The sequence below is a fragment of the Littorina saxatilis genome, linkage group LG3 (genome assembly GCF_037325665.1).
Source record: "Littorina saxatilis isolate snail1 linkage group LG3, US_GU_Lsax_2.0, whole genome shotgun sequence".
In the NCBI taxonomy this organism is placed as follows: Eukaryota; Metazoa; Mollusca; class Gastropoda; order Littorinimorpha; family Littorinidae; genus Littorina; species Littorina saxatilis.
The window spans coordinates 75,179,071-75,201,987 of record NC_090247.1 but is presented as its reverse complement, the minus strand read 5'-3'; the positions used below and the strand labels follow the sequence as shown (position 1 = coordinate 75,201,987).

The window sequence follows — 22,917 nt, the reverse complement described above, 5'->3', positions numbered from 1 at the left end:
CTCTCTCTCTCTCTCTCTCTCTCTCTCTCTCTCTCTCTCTCTCTCTCTCTCTCTCTCTCTCTCTCTCTCTCTCTCTCTCTCTACGGAAACGCGCAAGTATCAAGTGCTAGCTCTTACAAGTATCTCGGTCTGACATTCACAACCCAAGCCCGTTTGAATCTCTCTTTCAATGACGCAATCACCAGAGCCAAACAAGGTGTCATTGAAATTTTTAAAGTCTTATGGAATATAGGATGCCACGACATGGACATATTTTTCAAATTATTTGATGCGCAAATTGCTCCCATCTTGCTCTATGGCTCAGAACTATGGGGATGTTTTGACTGTTCACAGATTGAAAAGGTTCACATGTATGCCTGTAAAAGACTACTCGGGATCTCGTCAAACAGTCCAAACCAGATGGTGTATGGGGAACGTGGAAGATGCACTTTGTCAATCCTGGCAAATATCCGAAGCGTAAAGTACTGGTTGAGACTTAACTGTATGCCGGATTCGAGATATGCAAAGATGTCATACATCATGTTAAAAAACGCAGTTGAAAGGTGAAAGCAGAATTGGGCCTCACAAGTTAAATGCCTCCTTTGCATGAATGGATTTGGAGATGTGTGGTTGAACGGGTCTGTAGGTAGGGAATGTGCGTTTATTAGAACATTACAGCAACGTCTGCAAGACTGCTTTGAGCAAAACTGGCACTGTAAACTTGATACAAGTGTGAGATTTGATGTATACAGGATGTTTAAAGGAGAACTTGAAAAAGAAAAGTATCTGGGTGTCATTGAAAACCAGTACATACGCAAAATGTACACAAAGTTCAGACTGGGCATTACACCATTGAAGGTAAATAAACTGCGCTATAATCCCGAGTGCGCTGAATCCAGAAATTGTACATTTTGTACATCAACTGAAGAAAATGAAAACCACTTCCTGTTTAAATGCCCAGCTTACAATGCAATCCGTCAAAAGTACATTGGTGCTTGTTTTGACCTTGACCAGTTCTCCAACTCATCGTTGTGTATTTTACAGACTGACAACAAATTACGACTGATTGCATTGTCAAATTATGTGTTCTACGCGTTTAGACAAAGAGAAAATCAATTGTGAAATAGACCGGTATGATCGTACAACCCAAAATCCTTGTCTTCATCTTACTGTATTATTTTTCTTCTCTGTTTTTACTTCTTGTGCTAGGTGTTGATTTTAAGTTGCCTTGCTTCCGGACGGTCAAGTCCACTTTGTTCACATGCTAACTATTTCTCCCCCTTGTACATACACATTGTGTTTGATGCAATAAAAATTTGCCTTCGCCTTCGCCTTCTCTCTCTCTCTCTCTCTCTCTCTCTCTCTCTCTCTCTCTCTCTCTCTCTCTCTCTCTCTCTCTCTCTCTCTCTCTCTCTCTCTCTCTTTCCCCCCCCCCTCCCTGTTTTAAGTAAATGGCGTATGGATGGTTCGGATGAAGGATGTGCATTCATACTCCACGAAAGAAAAAAGAAAAATGATTTATATGGAAGCCAATGAGCGGTTGGTTGAACAAACACCAAGACGACTTTTTTTTCTGAAAAAAACACTGATTACCGTGGAAAGAAATGATCTCATTGTAGACTGCTAAGAGAGATTTAGACAATTTCTTCACCAAACAATAGCAGAATGATGGCAAATAATTTCTTGCAAATTTTAGTAGAAATTGGTCTGTTCTTAGCAGTTGATAATAATAATAATACTAATGACAGCTTATATAGCGCGAACCACAGTAAACTATGCTCTCCGCGCTTTACATATTAACTATGAATAAAACCATACTTCTTAAACATCAAATACACATACATTCTAACAAAATAACGTAACAATAAACTTAAAGCAACACATTATTAACTTATTCTATATCCAGCCTCCTCTTCCCTGGCAATAAGCTCATTTCACGACGCACTGACTTCCCTTGGCCACCCTACTCCTCTGATCTTAACCCACCCGACTACTTTCTGTGGGGGTACCCAGGACAGAATATACGGCAACAATCCCCAGACCCTGGCAGCTCTGTAGGACGACATCAGAAGGGAAATCAGGCGCATACCAGCTGATAGCTGACATGATTGGACGAGTCATAGACAATTTCAACGTTTGTGTTGCAGCAGTTCTTCTACGAAGAGGACCCTGGATAGACAGACATGCAAAAGAGAACTCATATAGTTATAGTTCTGAACGTCTGTTGTTACGGTATTTCAAAATGGGGATGGAAGTAGAGATTGTGTGCGGGGTGTACGCGGAATATGGTATGAGTGGAGCGTTTTTAAATGATTATTGGCTTTTTATTAATTTAAAATATTTTTTAGACTTTTATTAAATGCCAAAATAATTAAATAAATGACTGACTGGATAAGTAAATAAATACATAACTGAAAAAGTGATACAATACCCAATATTGACGGACTGTGTGATGATATCTTCTGCTATGGTCTGTTGAGACAGTGATATCAAAATCAAGACAGGAGGTCGAGATTTTGATATCACTGTCGAAACAGACCAATAGCAGAAGATATCATCACACAGTCAGTCAATGTTATATATATTGCTATTTCTCTGGACATTTTGTATTTACTGTAAAGAAATAACAAAAGTATTTGTCTCAGTTTTGGTTGTTCCATATCCCTCCCTCTGATTATTATTTCTTTTTGTTTACTCTTTTCGTGTACTTTTCAGTATTTCAAAATGTCTTTTCTTTCAAAAAGTTTTTAGTCACTTGCTCAACTAAATTCTGGGATCATTACATTTTCATATTATATTTGTTTGTTTTTAAATTTAGGTGTTTTTGTTTTTGAAGTGGGGAAGCAATAAAGAGGTCGTCGATATCAAAACTGATATCGACGGAAATGTCGTCGATATCACTTTTACAATGAGCTCAGTTTTCCCCAATTGACCAATGGAAATCCACGTAACATATGAAATAGCAATATTAATTATTATTTGAATCTTTATCAAGACAAAGGAAAATATTGAAATGATTAGCTAACTAAATATATCAGAATTTCTTTCTTTATTTGGTGTTTAACGTCGTTTTCAACCATTCAAGGTTATATCGCGACGGGGAAAGGGGGGAGATGGGATAGGGGGGAGATGGGATAGAGCCACTTGTTAATTGTTTCTTGTTCACAAAAGCACTAATCAAAAAATTGCTCCAGGCGCTTGCAACGTAGTACAATATATGACCTTACTGGGAGAATGCAAGTTTCCAGTACAAAGACTTAACATTTCTTATATACTGCTTGACTAAAAATCTTTACAAACATTGACTATATTCTATACAAGAAACACTTAACAAGGGTAAAAGGAGAAACAGAATCCGTTAGTCGCCTCTTACGACATGCTGGATAGCATCGGGGAAATTCTTTCTCGTCCCAACCAACATGGGACTCCCCCTTACGACGACGAAAATACAGTTTAACGACCTCTCTGCTTAGAGCAATTTGGGTCAAAGATATCAGAGCCGAAGCTCTACGATGTGTGCCTGGGTGAAGATGAGCAACAACAAAAAAAACAAAAAAAACAAAAAACAAAAAAAAAACAAAAAAACCTTTTACTTTCCGTAATGGAAATGCTGGAAGAACAGGATTTAAAATCAATTCCTTGCAGGGGATACACGATTGTAGAGATTTATTCTTTCATTCCGAGGCAGAAATGCTTTTGTATTCAAGAAACGTGGAACGTTGCTATTCCGGAAGGGAATTGATTTGATTTGTTGGTACTTTAGAATAAAATTGTGAAAGTGGCATCCGACTGATCATGGCAAAGGAGTGAGTGTCAGACCAAGGAGGGTCGTGGTGGAGAAGCCGAGGCACCCTCTACGTACTTGTGGATTCGGCGGCTAGTCAACTGGCGAAAAGCAAACCCGGTCCTCCCTAGGACCTATACTGGCCGGTTAAAAACATATGTACAGGGCTGCGACTTTATGTCGGTTTATTCATCAACGCCTTTATGGCACCCTCTGTCTACAGAGGCATGGGAAGGGGGTCAGGTGAGGAGGCCAGAGATGTGTCTCTGTAACCCCCTCTGGGGTGGGGGTGAGAAAAAGAGGATAGGCTATTTACACTGTCATACACAGTCGTTCGCATACTCTCGCACAGCTTACCCGCGGGGGGTATATATATATATCAGAATGGGGAACTTTGGTTCAGGTAGGTGGGCAGATTGTGCTTTAGCCTTGTTTAAACCGAGCTATGCTTTGCGTTTTAGGCGCTTTGGTTGTGGTGTTTCAGCCTTATCTATTGAGAGACACAGGATGTAGGCTGGCTTCCATTGAAGCGTGCACTGTTTATATAAAAACTCATGGGGTTTCAGTTTATGTTTGTTGACAAGGGTGTGAAGGTTGAGAAATGTTGTTGGAGTGATTGGCAGAGGTCACAGAGGTCAAGATATTAACTTTCCACATTCACAGAGACTGAGAAAGAACAGCGTATTTTGTTAGCATAACACAAAAGCTACGGTCCTCCTAACATGAAGAAGAGTAGTATAGGTCTACAGTAGAAATATCACTTAAACAGCTTCCCAAAATGCAAGATGTAACTAAAGTGGGTGTATAACATGGACATCATATAATCCTTGTATTATAGAGCTATATTTTTTATCATGGATCACTTTAATGCGGCAAAAAGATGAAGATAAGAGGAACGTGTTAAACACCAACGTTAGTTAAATCGTGCATTTCGGGAAGCTGCAAAACAGATAGTTCTAGACATACTACCCTTCTTTGTGTTATGAGGACCGTAGCTTTAGGATTGTGCCCCAAAAAAGACACGCTGTAACTATTTAACGGGCGTGAATTAAAGGCACACTCAGCTTCACGTAAACCATCAGTTTCTGGTCACAGACACTGTCAGACTTTTCCACACAGTACAAACACCCTTTCCATTAAACACTCATCGCTGTAGAACAACCAAGGTGCCCTCCATAAAGAGCGAGCATTTTTTAAAGAATTTATTTTTGTGTGGACAGACGGATTTCTATCCAGACAAATCGGAAGCCTCGTTATGTATGGCAATCCGTTTGTAAAGAAATTACGTTTTTTCCTGTTGATCTAAATAATGAATTATTTAACTAAATAATTCATTATATAGCTAAATAATTCATTATTTAACTAAATAATTCATTATTTACACAAAAGTAAAAAGTGTGATTGTTGTAATTAAAGAAATCTTTTATTTACTAAACAATTCATTATTTAATAAAAAAAATCCATTATTTACTGCATTCTATAATATAGAATGCATTGTATACTATAGAATGCATTGTATACTATAGAATGCATTCTATAATATAGAATGCATTCTATAATATAGAATGCATTCTATAACGTTACGAAACTACTCTCTGTGTCTCTGTCTCTCTATGTTTCTCTTTCTCTCTCTCTCTCTCTCTCTCTCTCTCTCTCTCCCTCTCTCTCCCTCTCTCTCCCTCTCTCTCTCTCTCTCTCTCTCTCTCTCTCTTTCTCTCTATTCAATTAAACTGTGTCAGTGTCTCTGTCTCTCTCTGTCTCTCTCTGTCTTTGTCTCTCTCTGTCTCTGTCTCTGTCTGTCTGTCTGTCTGTCTCTCTCCCTCTCTCTCTCTCCGTTTCTCTCTCTCTGTTTCTGTCTCTCTCTGTCTCTCTGTGTGGCTCTCTCTCTCTCTCTCTCTCTCTCTGTCTCTGTCTGTTTCTCTCTCTCTCCCTCTCTCTCTCTCTCTCCCTCTCTCTCTCTCTCCGTTTCTCTCTCTCTGTTTCTGTCTCTCTCTGTCTCTCTGTGTGTGTCTCTCTCTGTCTCTCTCTGTTTCTCTCTCCCTCTCTCTCTCCCTCTCTCTCTCTCTAGAGAGAGCGAGAGAGAGAGAGGGAGAGAGAGAGAGAGAGGGAGAGAGGGAGGGAGAGAGAAACAGAGAGAGACAGAGACACAGAGAGACAGAGAGAGACAGAAACAGAGAGACAGAGAGAGACAGAAACAGAGAGAGAGAAACGGAGAGAGAGAGAGAGGGAGAGAGAGAGAGAGAGGGAGAGAGAGAGAAACAGAGAGAGACAGAGACACAGAGAGACAGAGAGAGAGAGAGAGAGAGCCACACAGAGAGACAGAGAGAGACAGAAACAGAGAGAGAGAAACGGAGAGAGAGAGAGGGAGAGAGACAGACAGACAGACGGAGAGAGACAGAGAGAGACAGAGAGAGACAGAGACACTGACACAGTTTAATTGAATAGAGAGAAAGAGAGGGAGAGAGAGAGAGACAGAGAGACAGAGACACAGAGAGTAGTTTCGTAACGTTATAGAATACATTCTATATTTATAGAATGCATTCTATATTATAGAATGCATTCTATATTATAGAATGCATTCTATAGTATACAATGCATTCTATATTATAGAATGCATTCTATATTATAGAATGCATTCTATAGTATACAATGCATTCTATATTATAGAATGCATTCTATATTATAGAATGCATTCTATAGTATAGAATGCATTCTATAGTATACAATGCATTCTATAGTATATAATGCATTATATAGTAAATAATGGATTTTTTTTATTAAATAATGAATTGTTTAGTAAATAAAAGATTTCTTTAATTACAACAATCACACTTTTTACTTTTGTGTAAATAATAAATTATTTAGTTAAATAATGAATTATTTAGTTAAATAATTTATTATTTAGATCAACAGGAAAAAACGTAATTTCTTTACAAACGGATTGCCATAGTTATGGAGCTATACCTAACTTTTAAAATCTAAATAATAAATTGACAGCTTGTTACATAAACATTCTTTAATCATAAAAGAATTCCTTTTTCATCAAGACAAGATCACTACGATTCGAAGTTTTGACAGTTTACAAAAAGGGAGCCCGGAAGCAGGTCACGCAAGGTCACGTTTGCCCAAGCTGACGAATTTTCTGCATAGCGCTTACTTCTTTGAAGCCAACCGTCGTTCGTTTGACTCGCAGCCGTTTGTTGCATTTTAGATTCAGAGGTACACAATAACGTGCTATTGCAGATACAGCGAGTTGCATTGGAATCACAAACTGACGACTAAATTGTGAAAAAAGTAAAGTGGATCACACTGGTCCACGATGGCTCAGGGGTTAGATAAACCACGAAAACTGGTGTGATGTTTACGTAAGCTAATAACCATTCCAACGAACTGTGTAATTTAATGCTATGAAATGATATTGCAATTGTTTTTTTCATGAGAAGATTTAAATCGTTCTGTAAACCATTTAAGGCAGACTGGGGCTTTAATGTTCTATCCATAGCAGTTAAGTTTTCCCACCTATCCCGCGAAGCAAAGATGCAATGGCATACCGAAACGTGGACGTGACAGCTTTGACGGGAGCCGCAAAAGACAGGGTTTGATAATGGTTTGCAACACACACGACTCATTTAATTAACTGCTTCAGCAAATAGCCTTAATACTTTCAGGGCCTTGTGCTAATAGACTATTAAACAAAATATACGCGCATTCTCTTTTTATTTTAAACATCATTCATGCTATTGTGTGACATATTTCAGAGAGCCTCAACAGTACAGGTAAGTATTCTTTTGCAGACAAAATGAAAAACAATAAAAGATTGGGGTAAAATTTTATTTTATTTTAAAAAAACACGTCAAACTAAAATTGTACGCACATTCTGTTATTGGATTTCATGGTTATTAATTAACTGTCAACAAAGAGTAAGTGTTAACGACCGTACCGTGACACGGTTCGTACAATGAATGTCGACAAGCGCTGACATTCATGGCTGAGTTTTGCTTATGACAAAGCATGCAGTTGTTCACAACCCATCTCTCGTTTTAAAACTTTAAATAATTAGTTGCTTGCAGCTGTTACGTCTGCGGTAAATGTGAGTATTATTTGCAACTTGTATCATTCTCAATGCCTGTTTTTCCTATAAAGAGTTTTTGTTTCTGTTTTCCAAATGCGCAGTGACATCCGCAGGGGCTGGCGTGCTACATTCGGCCTACGATATATACTAGCGGAAAAAAGTTAGGGACGGGCCACTGATTTCCCCGCTGACTTTCATTTGTTTAAAACACCCTGTTCTTTCGTCAGCAAAATCAAATGGCTGTCGCATGCTACACACCAATGGGTAGGTTATGCTGTGTTAGCAGGAAAACTACACGGGACTCCCGGGCGCAGAGCTGCAGCACGTGACTAAAATAGCAAAATCGCCAAAAAGTAGGCTGTTGTTTGGCGTGCGCACGGGTAGAATAAGGCAGGTAACATGGCAAAATTGTTGTGCACATGCAAGGACAATCCTTCGAGTGTGAATTGTGATCACGAACTCGGCTTTATAAGCCGCCGATTTTCTGCGAGCTACCATCTCCTCACCATGCCTGCCAGACGGAAGCTGACAACATTCAACCGAGGAAGAGCAATTGCCTGGCTCCACGACGGCGTATCCAAGTGCGAAGTGGCCAGGCAACTTGGGGTATCGCATTCAGTCATTGTAAGGCTGAATCAACGGTTCCAGACGACAAACAATGTCGAGGAGAGGCCCAGGTCGGGTCGCCCCAAAAAGACTACTCCTAGGGAAGATCGTTTCATCCAACGGCAGGCGCTGCAGCACCGGGCCACCACCTGCAAGGTCATCAGAGGGCAGTTACGGGAGGCCACTAACATCAACGTTAGTGAGAGGACCATCGGCAACCGCCTGCATGACGCCCGGCTGCGGAGTCGTCGTCCTGCTGTGCGTCCCCTGCTGACACAGGCTCATCGCCGGGCTCGTCTGGCCTGGAGTCGCCGCCACTTGAGATGGACGCGCCGGGACTGGGCTCAGGTCCTATTCAGTGACGAGTCCAGGTTCAACCTGTACCATTCTGACGGCCGGCGCAAGGTCTGGAGGCGTGAGGGCGAGCGTTATGAAGACGACACAGTGCATGAGAGGGTGGCCTTCTGCGGGGGCTCTGTCATGGTTTGGGGGGGCTTCAGCCTTCATCAACGCACCCCCCTGTACCATGTGGTCGGGAATCTCACTGGTCAACGCTACAGGGACGAAATTCTCGCCCCTATTGTCTTGCCGACCCTGCAGCAGATTGGCCCAAACGCCGTGTTTCAGGATGACAATGCTACTCCTCACAGGGCCAGGCTTGTCAACGACTACATCCAGCAAACCGGGGTCGTCAGGATGGATTTCCCTGCCTGTTCGCCAGACATTAACCCCATAGAGCATGTATGGGACGAACTGGACAGGCAGGTGAGGGCCAACCACCAGCCTCCCAGAAACCTGCAGCAGCTGCTGCAGATGCTCCAACAGGAGTGGCAGGCCATTCCACAGGCCTTTTTCACGAAGCTTATGAACTCTATGCGGTCAAGGTGTGGTGAACTTGAGCGCAAACGTGGCGGACACACCCATTATTGACCTCATGAAAGACTTGTTATGTTTATTTGTGACCCCTCTGCTGTTTGTGGACATGAATAACCGAATCGGCTCGATGAAATAAACCCAAATTTTGCAGTTGCGTTGCACATTGACTGAAGTAAACGTGTTCCAAATTTCCGTACGATATGTTCATTCGTTCTTTTGCTGTGATTGCGTGTGTGAACCGTCCTTAACTTTTTTCCGCTAGTATAAAAAGAAACAAGTCGCGTAAGGCGAAATTACTACATTTAGTCAAGCTGTTGAACTCACAAAATGAAACTGAACGCACTGCATTTTTACACAATGACCGTAGTCCGCCGCTCGTGCAAAACGCAGTGAAACTGACGAGCCTATTTAGTGGTAGTGGTTTCGCTGTGCTGCATAGCACGCTTTTCTGTACCTCTCTTCGTTTTAACTTTCTGAGCGTGTTTTTAATCCAAACATATCATATCTATATGTTTTTGGAATCAGGAACCGACAAGGAATAAGACGAAATTGTTTTTAAATCGATTTCGGAAATTTAATTTTGATCATAATTTTTATATTTTTAATTTTCAGAGCTTGTTTTTAATCCAAATATAACATATTTATATGTTTTTGGAATTAGAAAATGATGAAGAATAAGACTAACGTAAATTTGGATCGTTTTATAAAAAAAATATTTTATTACAATTTTCAGATTTTTAATGACCAAAGTCATTATTTAATTTTTAAGCCACCAAGCTGAAATGCAATACCAAAGTCCGGCCTTTGTCGAAGATTGCTTGGCCAAAATGTCAATCAATTTGATTGAAAAATGAGGGTGTGACAGTGCCGCCTCAACTTTTACAAAAAGCCGGATATTACGTCATCAAAGGTATTTATCGAAAAAATTCCCAGGAACTCTCATGTCAAATTTCATAAAGATCGGTCCAGTAGTTTAGTCTGAATCGCTCTACACACACACACACAGACAGACACACACACACATACACCACAACCCTCGTCTCGATTCCCCATCTATGTTAAAACATTTTAGTCAAAACTTGACAAAATGTAAAAAGAAAGGCCATTGGATGAAAGCACCGCCCAGAAGTAATTATAATGTTATGCACAAATATCAGACAAAACGCTTCATTTATAATTCTAAAGCCTTAATATGAATGCAAATTTAGTATTCAGTTCCCACAAAGCATCATCAACAGGTGCGATAAGTTCATCAATGATTGTAATGTGTATCCTATATACTTATAATTGTGCCTGACACTAATATAAAAATACGACGGAGCGAATAAATTCGTTTTAGGCCCTGCCAGACCTGCTCACAGCAAAGTCGTTACAAACTTCCTCAGGTAATATAAATAATGCGCTTTGTGTGTGATCTGTTTCTCTTTTTTTTGGAGAAAAAAAAGTCGATCGTGGTAAGCAGGTCATGAGAATGGATTATTTTCTCCGGCCACTCGCAGTTAATTGCTCCCAAATCTGTTTTGATCGGTTCGACTTTGTTACCGATCATTATTTGTTCTCTCTTATTAATCATACTCGTCATTAAAAAAAAGTAGGCAGATAGGAGTAGATTTTGTTGTAGATCTTTGTGATTCGGCACTTTTATTTTTCATTTTCTACATTATCTATACGGGGTTGATTGTTCTATTCACTGACATGCAAAAGTTATTCAGTCATAGCCGTTACGATTTGAACGATGGGAAGTTATAGCTTTTGTGAATTAGATTTTCGTGAGTGTCGGCGTTTTCCGTTTAACTTTCTCATGTACAACTATCATCTGCTTAGTTCTTTCACAGCGAGTAGCATGGTTCAGGTGTATCAAGAGAATGTGTCTGATCCTGTCCAACCAAGTATTCCTGCTTATCGATCGCTAGGCCTTTGCTCTTCTCATGTTTCATTCTGGACTCCCCCCCCCCCCCACTCCCTTCACCCCCGAGAACAAAAATGTCTCCAGAATTCAGATAGCAATACAAATTAATAAAACCAACGCAGCAGCCCTGAACTGTTTGCCTGTGTCTGTATAGAAGGAAATGTCGGTACCCGGCGGGCTTTTTCTGTGCTGTAAGTTAAAACTCAGATTTTGAGACTTATTTCTTACATAAAAACAAATATGCAATTAAAATAAAGATAAATAACATAGGATAATATACACAAATTTAATACGAAGATAAAAACCCATGAACAACGAAATGCAAACTACAATTGAACAAACTAAAAAAAAACTTAGCCCTGATCGACGAACAGTACCCAAAAGAGGCGTGGATCCATGTATACACCGATGGATCAGCAACTAACGCCGTGCTCAATGGAGATGCTGGCATTCTGATCCAGTTCCCTGGGGGACATACAACTACATCCAGCGTTGCCACTGGAAAACACTGCACAAACTATAAAGCAGAAGCAGAAGCTCTCATGCGCTGCAGGCCGCCTCCTTGGTTCAGGACTCCGCAGACCCTTGCTACCAAGTTGTCTTCCTCTCGGACGCCCTTTCAGTCCTTCAGGCCCTACAGAACGACAAACTCCCACAGCTGGCCAAAGCATTACAGACGGTCAGACAAACCAGAAGAGTTGTCCTCCAGTGGATACCAGCACACTGTGGGATACCAGAAAATGAAAGGGCAGATGAGCTGGCAAAAGAAGGAGCCGTGGAAGACCAACCTGAAAACAGTGTCAGCTTTAGTGAGCAGAAGACAATCATCAAGGCATTGATGAGGCCAAGGACAAACAGAGATGACTACCACACAATGTCCAGAGAGCAGCAAGTCAACCTCATCAGGCTGCGTACTGGCCACAACAGGCTCGATGCTCACATGAACCGAAAGTTCAAGCTGGCGCCATCACCAACCTGTGCCTGCGGTCAAGAAGACCAAACAGCGGAACACATCTTACAGCGATGTCCCTTACTAGATGAGGAACGAAAAGAAGTGTGGCCGTCACCAACTCCCTTGCAGACCAAACTATACGGCAGTCGACAGGAGTTGGAGAAAACGACAACATTTATCACCAGTGCTGGACTGATTGTGTAACCTCTGCGAACGCCAAGAAGAAGAACAAACTAAAACCACATTAACTCAGACAAAAAAAACAGACACTCACTTACAAGACAACAAAAACAAAAACAAACAAACAACGACCAAAACTTCTAAAGGCAACGATTTTTTTTTAAATCTGAGGCCTGGCCATACGTTGAAACAAACATTGTTTTCTTCCTAAACAGATTGGAACCATGGACCCCATGTCTCGCACTGTGCCTGCCATGTTGCGCCACTGGGCCACCGTGAATCCTCACACCCCGGCCTTCATTTATGTGGACGCCGTAGGAGGGCGCCACGTGCTGACCTGTTCCGACGTCTTCCGGTTCAGCTCAAGGTATATCTACCATAACCAACCGTTTTCAGCACCAAACTTGAAAGTCTATTTTTTGTCTTACAACGTGTTTTCCTGTACGCTGTCATAAATAGCAATAGTCACGTTTATTCTCTATCTGTACGCTAGACTACACTCTGTACAGGTACGCAGCCATCTTACGGCGCAACGGCGTGAAGTCTGGCACTACGGTGTGCAACACTCTGCCCAACTCGCCTGAGCGATTGCTGACCGATCTGGGCATCATCCTGGCCGGAGGAGTGGCCATGAACGGCCAGCTCTTTCTGGCTGACGGCGAAGACTTTGTAGGAAATCTCAAGGATTCCGAAGCCTTCGCCGTAATTCTGGATCCTAAAAATCCCAACGGTGCCGCCAAAGTGTTGGAGAAGAGGGCGCATTCCACAGAAGAGTGTGGACAGGTTGGTCATTGTTGTGTGTTAATTGTGTGTTAATTGTGTGTTAATTGTGTGTTAATTGTGTGTTAATTGTGTGTTAATTGTGTCTTAATTGTGTCTTAATTGTGTCTTAATTGTGTCTTAATTGTGTCTTAATTGTGTCTTAATTGTGTGTTCATTTTCCTATTTTCTACCTGTGTTTTTTCTCTCTCTTAACCTATTAGTCAACACCAGGTGATGATGATGATGACGATGACGATGACGAAGATGATGATGATGATGATGATGATGATGATGATGATGATGATGATGATGATGATGATGATGATGATGATGGTGATGGCCGGTTGAACGTAGTCGTTGAACTTGATGCCTTGGCCGTCCTCAGATTTCACCTTGAGCAGCGCGATGTGGTAGTCATGTGTCTCCTCTGCACGGGCAACATTAGATAAGTTTGTATGAGTCATGGATAAGGCAAATCTTCATGATGATGATGATGATGATGATGATGATGATGATGATGATGATGATGATGATGATGATGATGATGATGATGATGATGATGATGATGATTTTCTAAAGCATGGCTGCAAATTGCAAAGAGACATATCAGTCATGACAGGTTCAGAGATATCTGCAACGCTAGACGGACTGACTTCATGGGCAGCTCACTTTCTTACTTCAAACGATTATTGTCCTCGACGCTGGCGGTATCCAAAAATGCTTGTGTTGTGAAAAGGGCATCGAACACTTTGTTAATACGTCACTATTGGATTGTTTCAACTTTCAGTATTCAATCAAGAGAGCCTAAAGCCTTAATTAGTTCTTTGAAATAACACACTTTTGCATTAAGATTTTGAATGTCATATATGACAGTTTAATCTTGAGTTAAATCTCTCTCAACCCTTTTCACAGTGCACGTAAAATGCACTTAGCCTAAAAACAAACAAACATTTCTTTGTTTGTTCTGCATCACAGTTGAAGTATCCCGAAATGCCAGCCTTGAAGCGAGTATTTGAAGTCCACTTCGAAAGAGGCGGTTTGGAAAAAAGGCCTCTTCTTCGGGTCCTTGAAACAGAGCAGGAAAGCTTCGTGGCTGACGTCACGCCACGTGACACAGCGCTCATCTTTACCACTTCCGGCAGTACAGGGTTCTCGAAACTGGTGCCTTGGAGTCACGAGAATGTGCTCGCTTTGGGAGATGACCTGTACGAATCTCTGGACCACCGCCCCGGAGAGGTCATCTATAACGACTGGTCTCAGGGTTGGGCTGTAGGGTTTCCCAATATTTTCCTCGCTCACGGTGTAACCCGGTGAGTTTGGTTTCTTTCGCCAACGCATTTAGGACAATTGTTTCTTTGCCGCATGAACTGGCCTTTTACTCGTTGAAATCGTGGCATTGATATGGTAGGGAAATCTTTCAATCTTCAATTATGTATCACGAAAATAAGGTGTACAGAGAAAAAAGAAAAACTGGATTGGAAGTAAATTCCACACGATCCCCAGTAGGATAAACTAGATTTATACAAATCAATGCGTGGGAGCGGTAGCGTATAATTCAAAAGCCTCGCTCTACCAGGAGGACGCTCAAACAGGTCTTGGATGTATGAAGGTGTTTCATGGTTGTACATTTTGAACATGAAAACACTAGCATTTAAAAAGAACTGCTGTTGTAGCGGAAGAATGTTCAGTTGAGTGTATTTTTCTTGAGTAGTCATATTGGGATCTCGGTTTAATAACTTTACGAGAGAGAGAGAGAGAGAGAGAGAGAGAGAGAGACAGACAGACAGACAGACAGACAGACAGACAGACAGACAGAGACAGACAGAGACAGAGACAGAGAGAGAGACAGAGCGATAGAAAGAGACAGAGAAAGAGAGCGAGAGCGCGCTGGTGTGTACGTTTCTTTTGGTGTCTTTTTAAATTCATGTACTTCTATCTTCAAGTCATAATATATTTATAAGAGATCCAGAGCGCCTACGTATCTATATTCTATGCTCTTGTATAGAGTGTTGCTTGACGTAAGCGCTGCAGCCCCGGAGAACGACATCGCCTTCATTTGGGACGTGATCCGCCGTGAGCGATGCTCTCTGGCCTGCCTATCTGCTCAAGAGCTGATCAAGATCACAAACCTCTGGCATCGCGAGCAGCAGACGGGAAAGACACTGTGGCAGCTCCGCGTGATCGTGTCGTCGGGACAGCCATACTGTAAGACACACATGCTCGGCGTTGGAAAGATCACCAAGAGCGTCCTTGTTGTTTACGGGTCCACGGAAACTGGGATTATGAGCACCAAGGTATAAGCGTCTTCTTGCATTGGTTTAAATCACAAGTGAATGTACATATATTTTGGGGTGTTTTTACATGTAGTCAAGTTTTGACTAAATGTTTAAACATAGAGGGGGAATCGAGACGAAGGCCAGACTTTGGTATTGCATTTCAGCTTGGAGGCTTACAAGTTAATTAATGAGTTTGGTCATTAAAAATCTGAAAATTGTAATTAAAATCATGTTTGTTATTAAACGATCCAAAAACAATTTCATCTTATTTTTCATTATTTTTTTATTTACAAAACATATAAATATGTTATATTTGGATTAAAAACAAGCTCTGAAAATTAAAAATATAAAAATCATGATTAAAATTAAATTATCAGAAATTAAATTTTAAAAACAAGCTCAGAAAGTTAAAAAGAATAGAGATACAGAAAAGCGTGCTATCCTGTTCAGCGCAACCACTGTACCGCGCCATTACTGGCTTGTCAATTTCACTTCCTTTTTCACGAGCTGGACTGGCGATGCTATAAGCCCGCTACTAACTACAGCCGAACCAAGGGGAACTAGGTCGCCTGGTTCGGTGTACTAAATGTATCGGCGATACCGGTCATATGATCAAGAAATATCACGTGAGAAGACTCGTGATCGGTTGAAAACGTTATAGCCGTCAGTATCGTCACTCTTCTAGGATGGAGATACAAAAATATTCAACCAATGAAAAGTCAGTTCGCCGATGACGCGCCGAACGTTTGCAGGATTGTATCGGTGAACCGCGAACCGTACTGCTGCAACCCAAAAATAGGGGAATCCCTTGATTTGATGACGTCGCCGAACGTTCGCCGAACTAGTTCGGCGTGGTTCGGCTGTAGTTAGTAGCGGGCTATACGGCCTTGGTGAAAAAATGCAGTGCGTTCAGTTTCATTCTGTGAGTTCGACACCTTGACTAAATGTAGTAATTTCGCCTCACACGACTTGTTTCTTCTTCTGGGGAGATTGTATGTTATCGGTTCCACTAAAACTACACATGTGCTACTTGTCATTACAACCAGGCAGATACGTTTAAATTTATATCTTCGGCATGAGGCCGTTTATTGCAAACCTGTTATATGACAGGAAAGGCCAATCATTCCCATTCCATATTCAGCAAACAGATTGACTTTGCATTAGTTAGTGTCTGTGCTGTGGAACCTTCAACACAAACTACCCCCAATCAACAAATTCATAAAAGCAAAGTTCTCGCGTTAAAATCGTCAAAACAAATCAAAACTGCGTAAGGCGAAATTACTACATTTAGTCAAGCTGTCGAACTCACAGAATAAAACTGAACGCACTGCATTTTTTCACCAAGACCGCATACTCGTAGTTTCGTCAGTCCACCGCTCGTGGCAAAGGCAGTGAAATCGACAAGCCAGAATAGTGCGGTAATGGTCGCGCTGAGCGGGATAGCACGCTTTTCTGTACCTCTCTTTGTTTTAACTTTCTGAGCGTGTTTTTAATCCAAACATATCATATCTATATGTTTTTGGAATCAGGAACCAACCAGGAATAAGATGAAATTGTTTTTAAATCGATTTCTGAAATTTTTATTTTAATCATAATTTTCAGAGCTTGTTTTTATTCCGAATATAATATATTTATATGTTTTTGGAATCAGAAAATGATAAAGAATAAGATTAACGTAATTTTGGATCGTTTAAAAAACCATTAATTACAATTTTCAGATTTTTAGTGACCAAACTCATTAATTAATTTTAAGGCCTCCAATCTGAAATGCAATACCAAAGTCCGGCCTTCGTCGAAGATGGCTTGGCCAAAATTTCAATCAATTTTATTGAAAAATGAGGGTGTGACAGTGCCGGATATGACGTCATCAAAGACATTTATCGAAAAAATTAAAAAAAAGTCTGGGGATATCATACCCAGGAACTCTCATGTCAAATTTCATAAAGATCGGTCCAGTAGTCTACTCTGAATCGCTCTACACACACACACACACACACACACACACACAGACAGACAGACACACACACATACACCTCGACCCTCGTCTCGATTCCCCCTCTATGTTAAAACATTTAGTCAAAACTTGACTAAATGTAACAAAAAGCAAAATAAACACACACACACATGTATATACACACACACACATATATACACACACATATATACACACACACACACACACACACACACACACACACACACATACACACACACACACACATACACACACATGCATATATACACACACACACACACACACGTGCAATCACACACTCACATCCCCATCCTACCCCCCTACCCCTGCCACACACACACACACACCCAACCAATCCCCAACCACACACACACACACGCACGCAATTACACTGAGCACACAATCACATCCCCAAGCCCACCGCACCCCATCCCAATCCTACCCCCTCCCTCCCCCCCCCCCCCCCACACACCCAACCTATCCCCAACCCCTCACCCCACCCCCGCCCCCATCCACAACACACACTCTCAGTTTCTTAGTGCCTAACAGCTTGTTACCAGCAGCGAAGACTGCGAGTATTGTAACAACGACACGCCTCTCAGTGGCGTTAAGCTAAGAGTGGCCACCCGCCAACCCCACCCACAACACACACTCTCACTTTGTGTGTCCATAACAGCTTGTGACCAGCAGCGAAGACTATGAGGACTGTAACAGCGGCACGCCTCTCAGTGGCGTTAAGATGAGAGTGGTTAACGCAGAGCTACAAGACCAGCCTGTGGAAAACCTGGGGGAAATCCTCGTGCGCACTTCTCATCTCTTTGACAGATACGTCAACAACGAGGAAGCCACGCAACGAGCCTTCACCGAGGACGGGTGGTACAAGACTGGCGACATGGGTTACTTCAACGACAAGGGGGAGGTAAGGCTTCACGGGGGGCCCGGGTAGCTCAGGTGGTAAAGCACTGGACTTGTGATCCTAGGGTCGTCATGGTTCGAATCCACGCTGGGACGGACACGAGTCAACTTTTTGTGCAGACTGTATCCATGTCCCAACCCCGTGTCATCACAGTGGCACGTAAAAGACCTCGGTCGTTCTGAACACTATCACACACAATCACGACTTCTTGATACATAATCCTTTCTAAACCATTCACGTACAGGTACAAAAAACATATTTTCCCTTTCCATTTTTCAGATTTATACGGTATGCCGTTCGACCTACAGCATTATGAGAGGTTCCTTTCTCCTGTACCCGGGGTGGCTTGAGCGACGCATCCGCCAGTGCCCGGGTGTAGAGCAAATCATGATTGTGCCCGTGCCCGATCCTTTGATCTTCCAGGAGCTCTGCGCATGCGTCGTGACCCGTCCTGGGGCACAGCTGACGTCAGAAGGGCTGACGGAGTTCTGCAAGACCTTGTTTCTGACGTCAGAGGAAGATGAAATGACGGCTGTGCCCAAGTATTACTTGTTCTTCGATGCCCTGCCCACCACAAATACCGGGAAAACCAGTCGGCGTGCTACTGAAGCGGTTGCCAAGCAACGGCTAGGATTGGAAGGTTAAATCAACCCTTCCAAGCAGGCTAACAAATCCCAATGCTGAATTTTGCGTTCATTATTTAAGCCACTAAGTCGGCCACGAACACAATGTGTGTGTGTGTGTGTGTGTGTGTGTGTGTGTGTGTGTGTGTGTGTGTGTGTGTGTGTGTGTGCAGTCTCATTTACGACTTTACCATTAATAAAACTTCATATGCAAGGAAAAGTATGAGAAAGAATAAAATGTTTAATGTTTTCAGCAAAATAAAATGTCTTTTTGTTGTTTTCTTTGTGTGTTTGTTTGAATTTATCCCTCTTTTTTAGATTTGCCAGTTTTTGCTGCATCTTTAGAATACATTTTCACACATTATATTGTAAATAAGCCATTCATTTATCCATCTTATGCTAATAACAACTAGCTTGTTCTTGAAAAAAAATGTTTATTCAGTGGACCGAAGATTGCACTCACCCTGAAAAACCGAACGAACAAAAGCTCCACCTATTAAAATCGTGAAAAATGGAACCAGCTAAAAATGTACACGTTTTGTATGTCGCTGAGTTAAACGATCACGCGCCGGATAGATAGTTACAGCGTATTTTGACTGACTAATTAGTTTTAACGTCCTCTCAGGACCAATTGACCTATCTTGGGACAGGTAGAGTTGATATGCTATATGGGGGGACAAAACACTGGACAGACATGCACAAGAGAACACATATAATTGAGTTATAGTTCTGAACGTCTGTTGTTACGGTATTTCAAAATGGGGATGGAAGTAGAGATTGTGTGCGGGGTTGTCGCCTTAGTGTACGCGGAATATGGTATGAGTGGAGCGTTTTTGAATGATTATTGGCTTTTTATTAATTTAAAATATTTTTAGACTTTTATTAAATGCCAAAATAATTAAATAAATGACTGACTGAATAAGTAAATAAATACATACCTGAAAAAGTGATACAATAATTATTATTTGAATCTTTATCAAGACAAAGAAAAATATTGAAATGATTAGCTAACTAAATATATCAGAATGGGGAACTTTGGTTCAGGTAGGTGGGCAGATTGTGCTTTAGCCTTGTTTAAACCGAGCTATGCTTTGCGTTTTAGGCGCTTTGGTTGTGGTGTTTCAGCCTTATCTATTGAGAGACACAGGATGTAGGCTGGCTTCCATTGAAGCGTGCACTGTTTATATAAAAACTCATGGGGTTTCAGTTTATGTTTGTTGACAAGGGTGTGAAGGTTGAGAAATGTTGTTGGAGTGATTGGCAGAGGTCACAGAGGTCAAGATATTAACTTTCCACATTCACAGAGACTGAGAAAGAACAGCGTATTTTGTTAGCATAACACAAAAGCTACGGTCCTCCTAACATGAAGAAGAGTAGTATAGGTCTACAGTAGAAATATCACTTAAACAGCTTCCCAAAATGCAAGATGTAACTAAAGTGGGTGTATAACATGGACCTCATATAATCCTTGTATTATGGAGCTATATTTTCAATGATCACTTTAATAATGCGGCAAAACGAGGAAGATAAGAGGAAGGTGTTAAACACCAACGTTAGTTACATCGTGCATTTCGGGAAGCTGCAAAACAGATAGTTCTAGACCTAGTACCCTTCTTCGTGTTATGAGGACCTTAGCTTTAGGATTGTGCCCCCAAAAAGACACGCTGTAACTATTTAACCGGCGTGAATTAAAGGCACACTCAGCTTCACGTAAACCATCAGTTTCTGGTCACAGACACTGTCAGACTTTTACACACAGTACAAACACCCTTTCGATTAAAAACTCATCGCTGTAGAACAACCAAGGTGCCCTCCATAAAGAGCGAGCATTTTTTAAAGAATTTATGTTTGTGTGGACAGACGGATTTCTATCCAGACAAATCGGAAGCCTCGTTATGGAGCTATACCTAACTTTTAACATCTAAATAATAAATTGACAGCTTGTTACATAAACATTCTTTAATCATAAAAGAATTCTTTTTTCATCAAGACAAGATCAGTACGATTCGAAGTTACAAAAAGGGAGCCCGGAAGCAGGTCACGCAAGGTCACGTTTGCCCAAGCTGACGAATTTTCTGCATGACACTTGCTTCTTTGAAGCCAACCGTCGTTCGTTTGACTCGCAGCCGTTTGTTGCATTTTAGATTCAGAAGTACACAATAACGTGCTATTGCAGATACAGCGAGTTGCATTGAAATCACAAACTGACGACTAAATTGTGAAAAAAAAGTAAAGTGGATCACACTGGTCCACGATGGCTCAGGGGTTAGATAAACCACGAAAACTGGTGTGATGTTTACGTAAGCTAATAACCATTCCAACGAACTGTGTAATTTAATGTTATGAAATGATATTGCAAGTGTTTTTTTCATGAGAAGATTTAAATCGTTCTGTAAACCATTTAAGGCAGACTGGGGCTTTAATGTTCTATCCATAGCAGTTAAGTTTTCCCACCTATCCCGCGAAGCAAAGATGCAATGGCATACCGAAACGTGGACGTGACAGCTTTGACGGGAGCCGCAAAAGACGGGGTTTGATAATGGTTTGCAACACACACGACTCATTTAATTAACTGCTTCAGCAAATAGCCTTAATACTTTCAGGGCCTTGTGCTAATAGACTATTAAACAAAATATACGTGCATTCTCTTTTTATTTAAACATCATTCATGTGTGACATATTTCAGAGAGCTTCAACAGTACAGGTAAGTATTCTTTTGCAGACAAAATGAAAAACAATAAAAGATTGGGGTAAAATTTTATTTTATTTTAAAAAAACACGTCAAACTAAAATTGTACGCACATTTTGTTATTAGAATTCATGGTTAATAATTAACTGTCAACAAAGAGTAAGTGTTAACGACCGTACCGTAACACGGTTCGCTCAATGAATGTGGACAAGCGCTGACATTCATGGCTGAGTTTTGCTTATGACAAAGCATGCAGTTGTTCACAAGTTCAAGTTCAAGTATTTTATTGTTTTGGGCCCAGAGGGCTTTGAAACAAAGATCTAATTTAAAAAAAAAAGGTAACAAATCAGACAGTTAATAAATGTATACAAATTGAGCGGACAAATACAACAATACTATACAACCAAACAAAATAAATTGGCAATATACACTTCCATACATACAAACAAAAATAAAAGAAAAATAGGTTTAACAAAAAAATTAATCAGATAAGAGATCAGACAGATAATATATATACATTAAGCGGACAACGATAATATACAGCCGAAATAAATTAGCAATACCATTATGCCATGCATCTTTTGTAAAAACACAAAACAAAACAAAAGCATATACATACCAATAAAGAAACTAGATATAACGCTAACAACCCATCTCTCGTTTTGAAACTTCAAATAATTAGTTGCTTGCAGCTGTTACGTCTGCGTTAAATGTGAGTATTATTTGCAACTTGTATCATTCTGAATGCCTGTTTTTCCTCTAAAGAGTTTTTGTTTTTGTTCATAATACGGTTTGTTTCTGTTTTCCAAATGCGGGGGCTGGCGTGCTACATTCGGCCTACGATAAAGAAAACAGGCCATTGTATGAGTGCACCGCCCAGAAGTAATTCTGACGTTATGGACAAATGTCGAGGCAAAAGGCTTCATTTATTATTCTCCAGCCTCAATATATCAGCAAATTTAGTATTCACTTCCCACAAAGCGTCAACAACAGGTGCAATAAGTTCATCAATAATAGTAAGGCCAAAAAAAATTTGTCTGTTTCTGGTAACATGGCTAAAAAAAATAGGGTCGGTAGGTAGGGATTTTTTATTTATTTTTTTTTTTTTTACCCCAAATGTAGACCAATAAAACTAACTTTAAAAATCGCGCAAAGAGATTGGATTCACTATACATAGAGACAAGACACTCAACACATTTACAAATCGTCAGCGGACTTTTGTTTTCACACGTTTTTGTTGTTCATTTTCTCACCCTGTCCTTTACCACCAAAAAAAAAAAGTTTAGGGTCGGCGCCGAAATTTAGGGTCGGTCGGGTG

The 22,917-nt window shown here is 40.9% G+C and overlaps 1 protein-coding gene across 1 annotated transcript; it reads left to right on the top strand.

Moving 5' to 3' along the window:
* The first annotated feature begins 10,662 nt into the window (after window positions 1–10,662).
* Window positions 10,663–19,159, top strand: LOC138963269 (putative acyl--CoA ligase YdaB). The gene is made up of 7 exons (XM_070335337.1): window positions 10,663–10,702; window positions 12,574–12,725; window positions 12,868–13,141; window positions 14,096–14,430; window positions 15,126–15,414; window positions 18,048–18,290; window positions 18,567–19,159. Exons 2-7 carry the CDS (start codon window positions 12,583–12,585, stop codon window positions 18,930–18,932), a joined length of 1,650 nt encoding a protein of 549 aa, XP_070191438.1. The 5' UTR covers window positions 10,663–10,702; window positions 12,574–12,582; the 3' UTR covers window positions 18,933–19,159.
* Window positions 19,160–22,917: the final 3,758 nt, after the last annotated feature.

Coding starts and splice junctions, on each gene's coding strand:
- LOC138963269 (XM_070335337.1), top strand. CDS start 12,583: ATGGACCCCATGTCTCGCACTGTGCCTGCCATGTTGCGCCACTGGGCC. Junction 14,431..15,125: donor CTCGCTCACGGTGTAACCCG/GTGAGTTTGGTT, acceptor GCTCTTGTATAG/AGTGTTGCTTGACGTAAGCG. Junction 15,415..18,047: donor CTGGGATTATGAGCACCAAG/GTATAAGCGTCT, acceptor TGTCCATAACAG/CTTGTGACCAGCAGCGAAGA.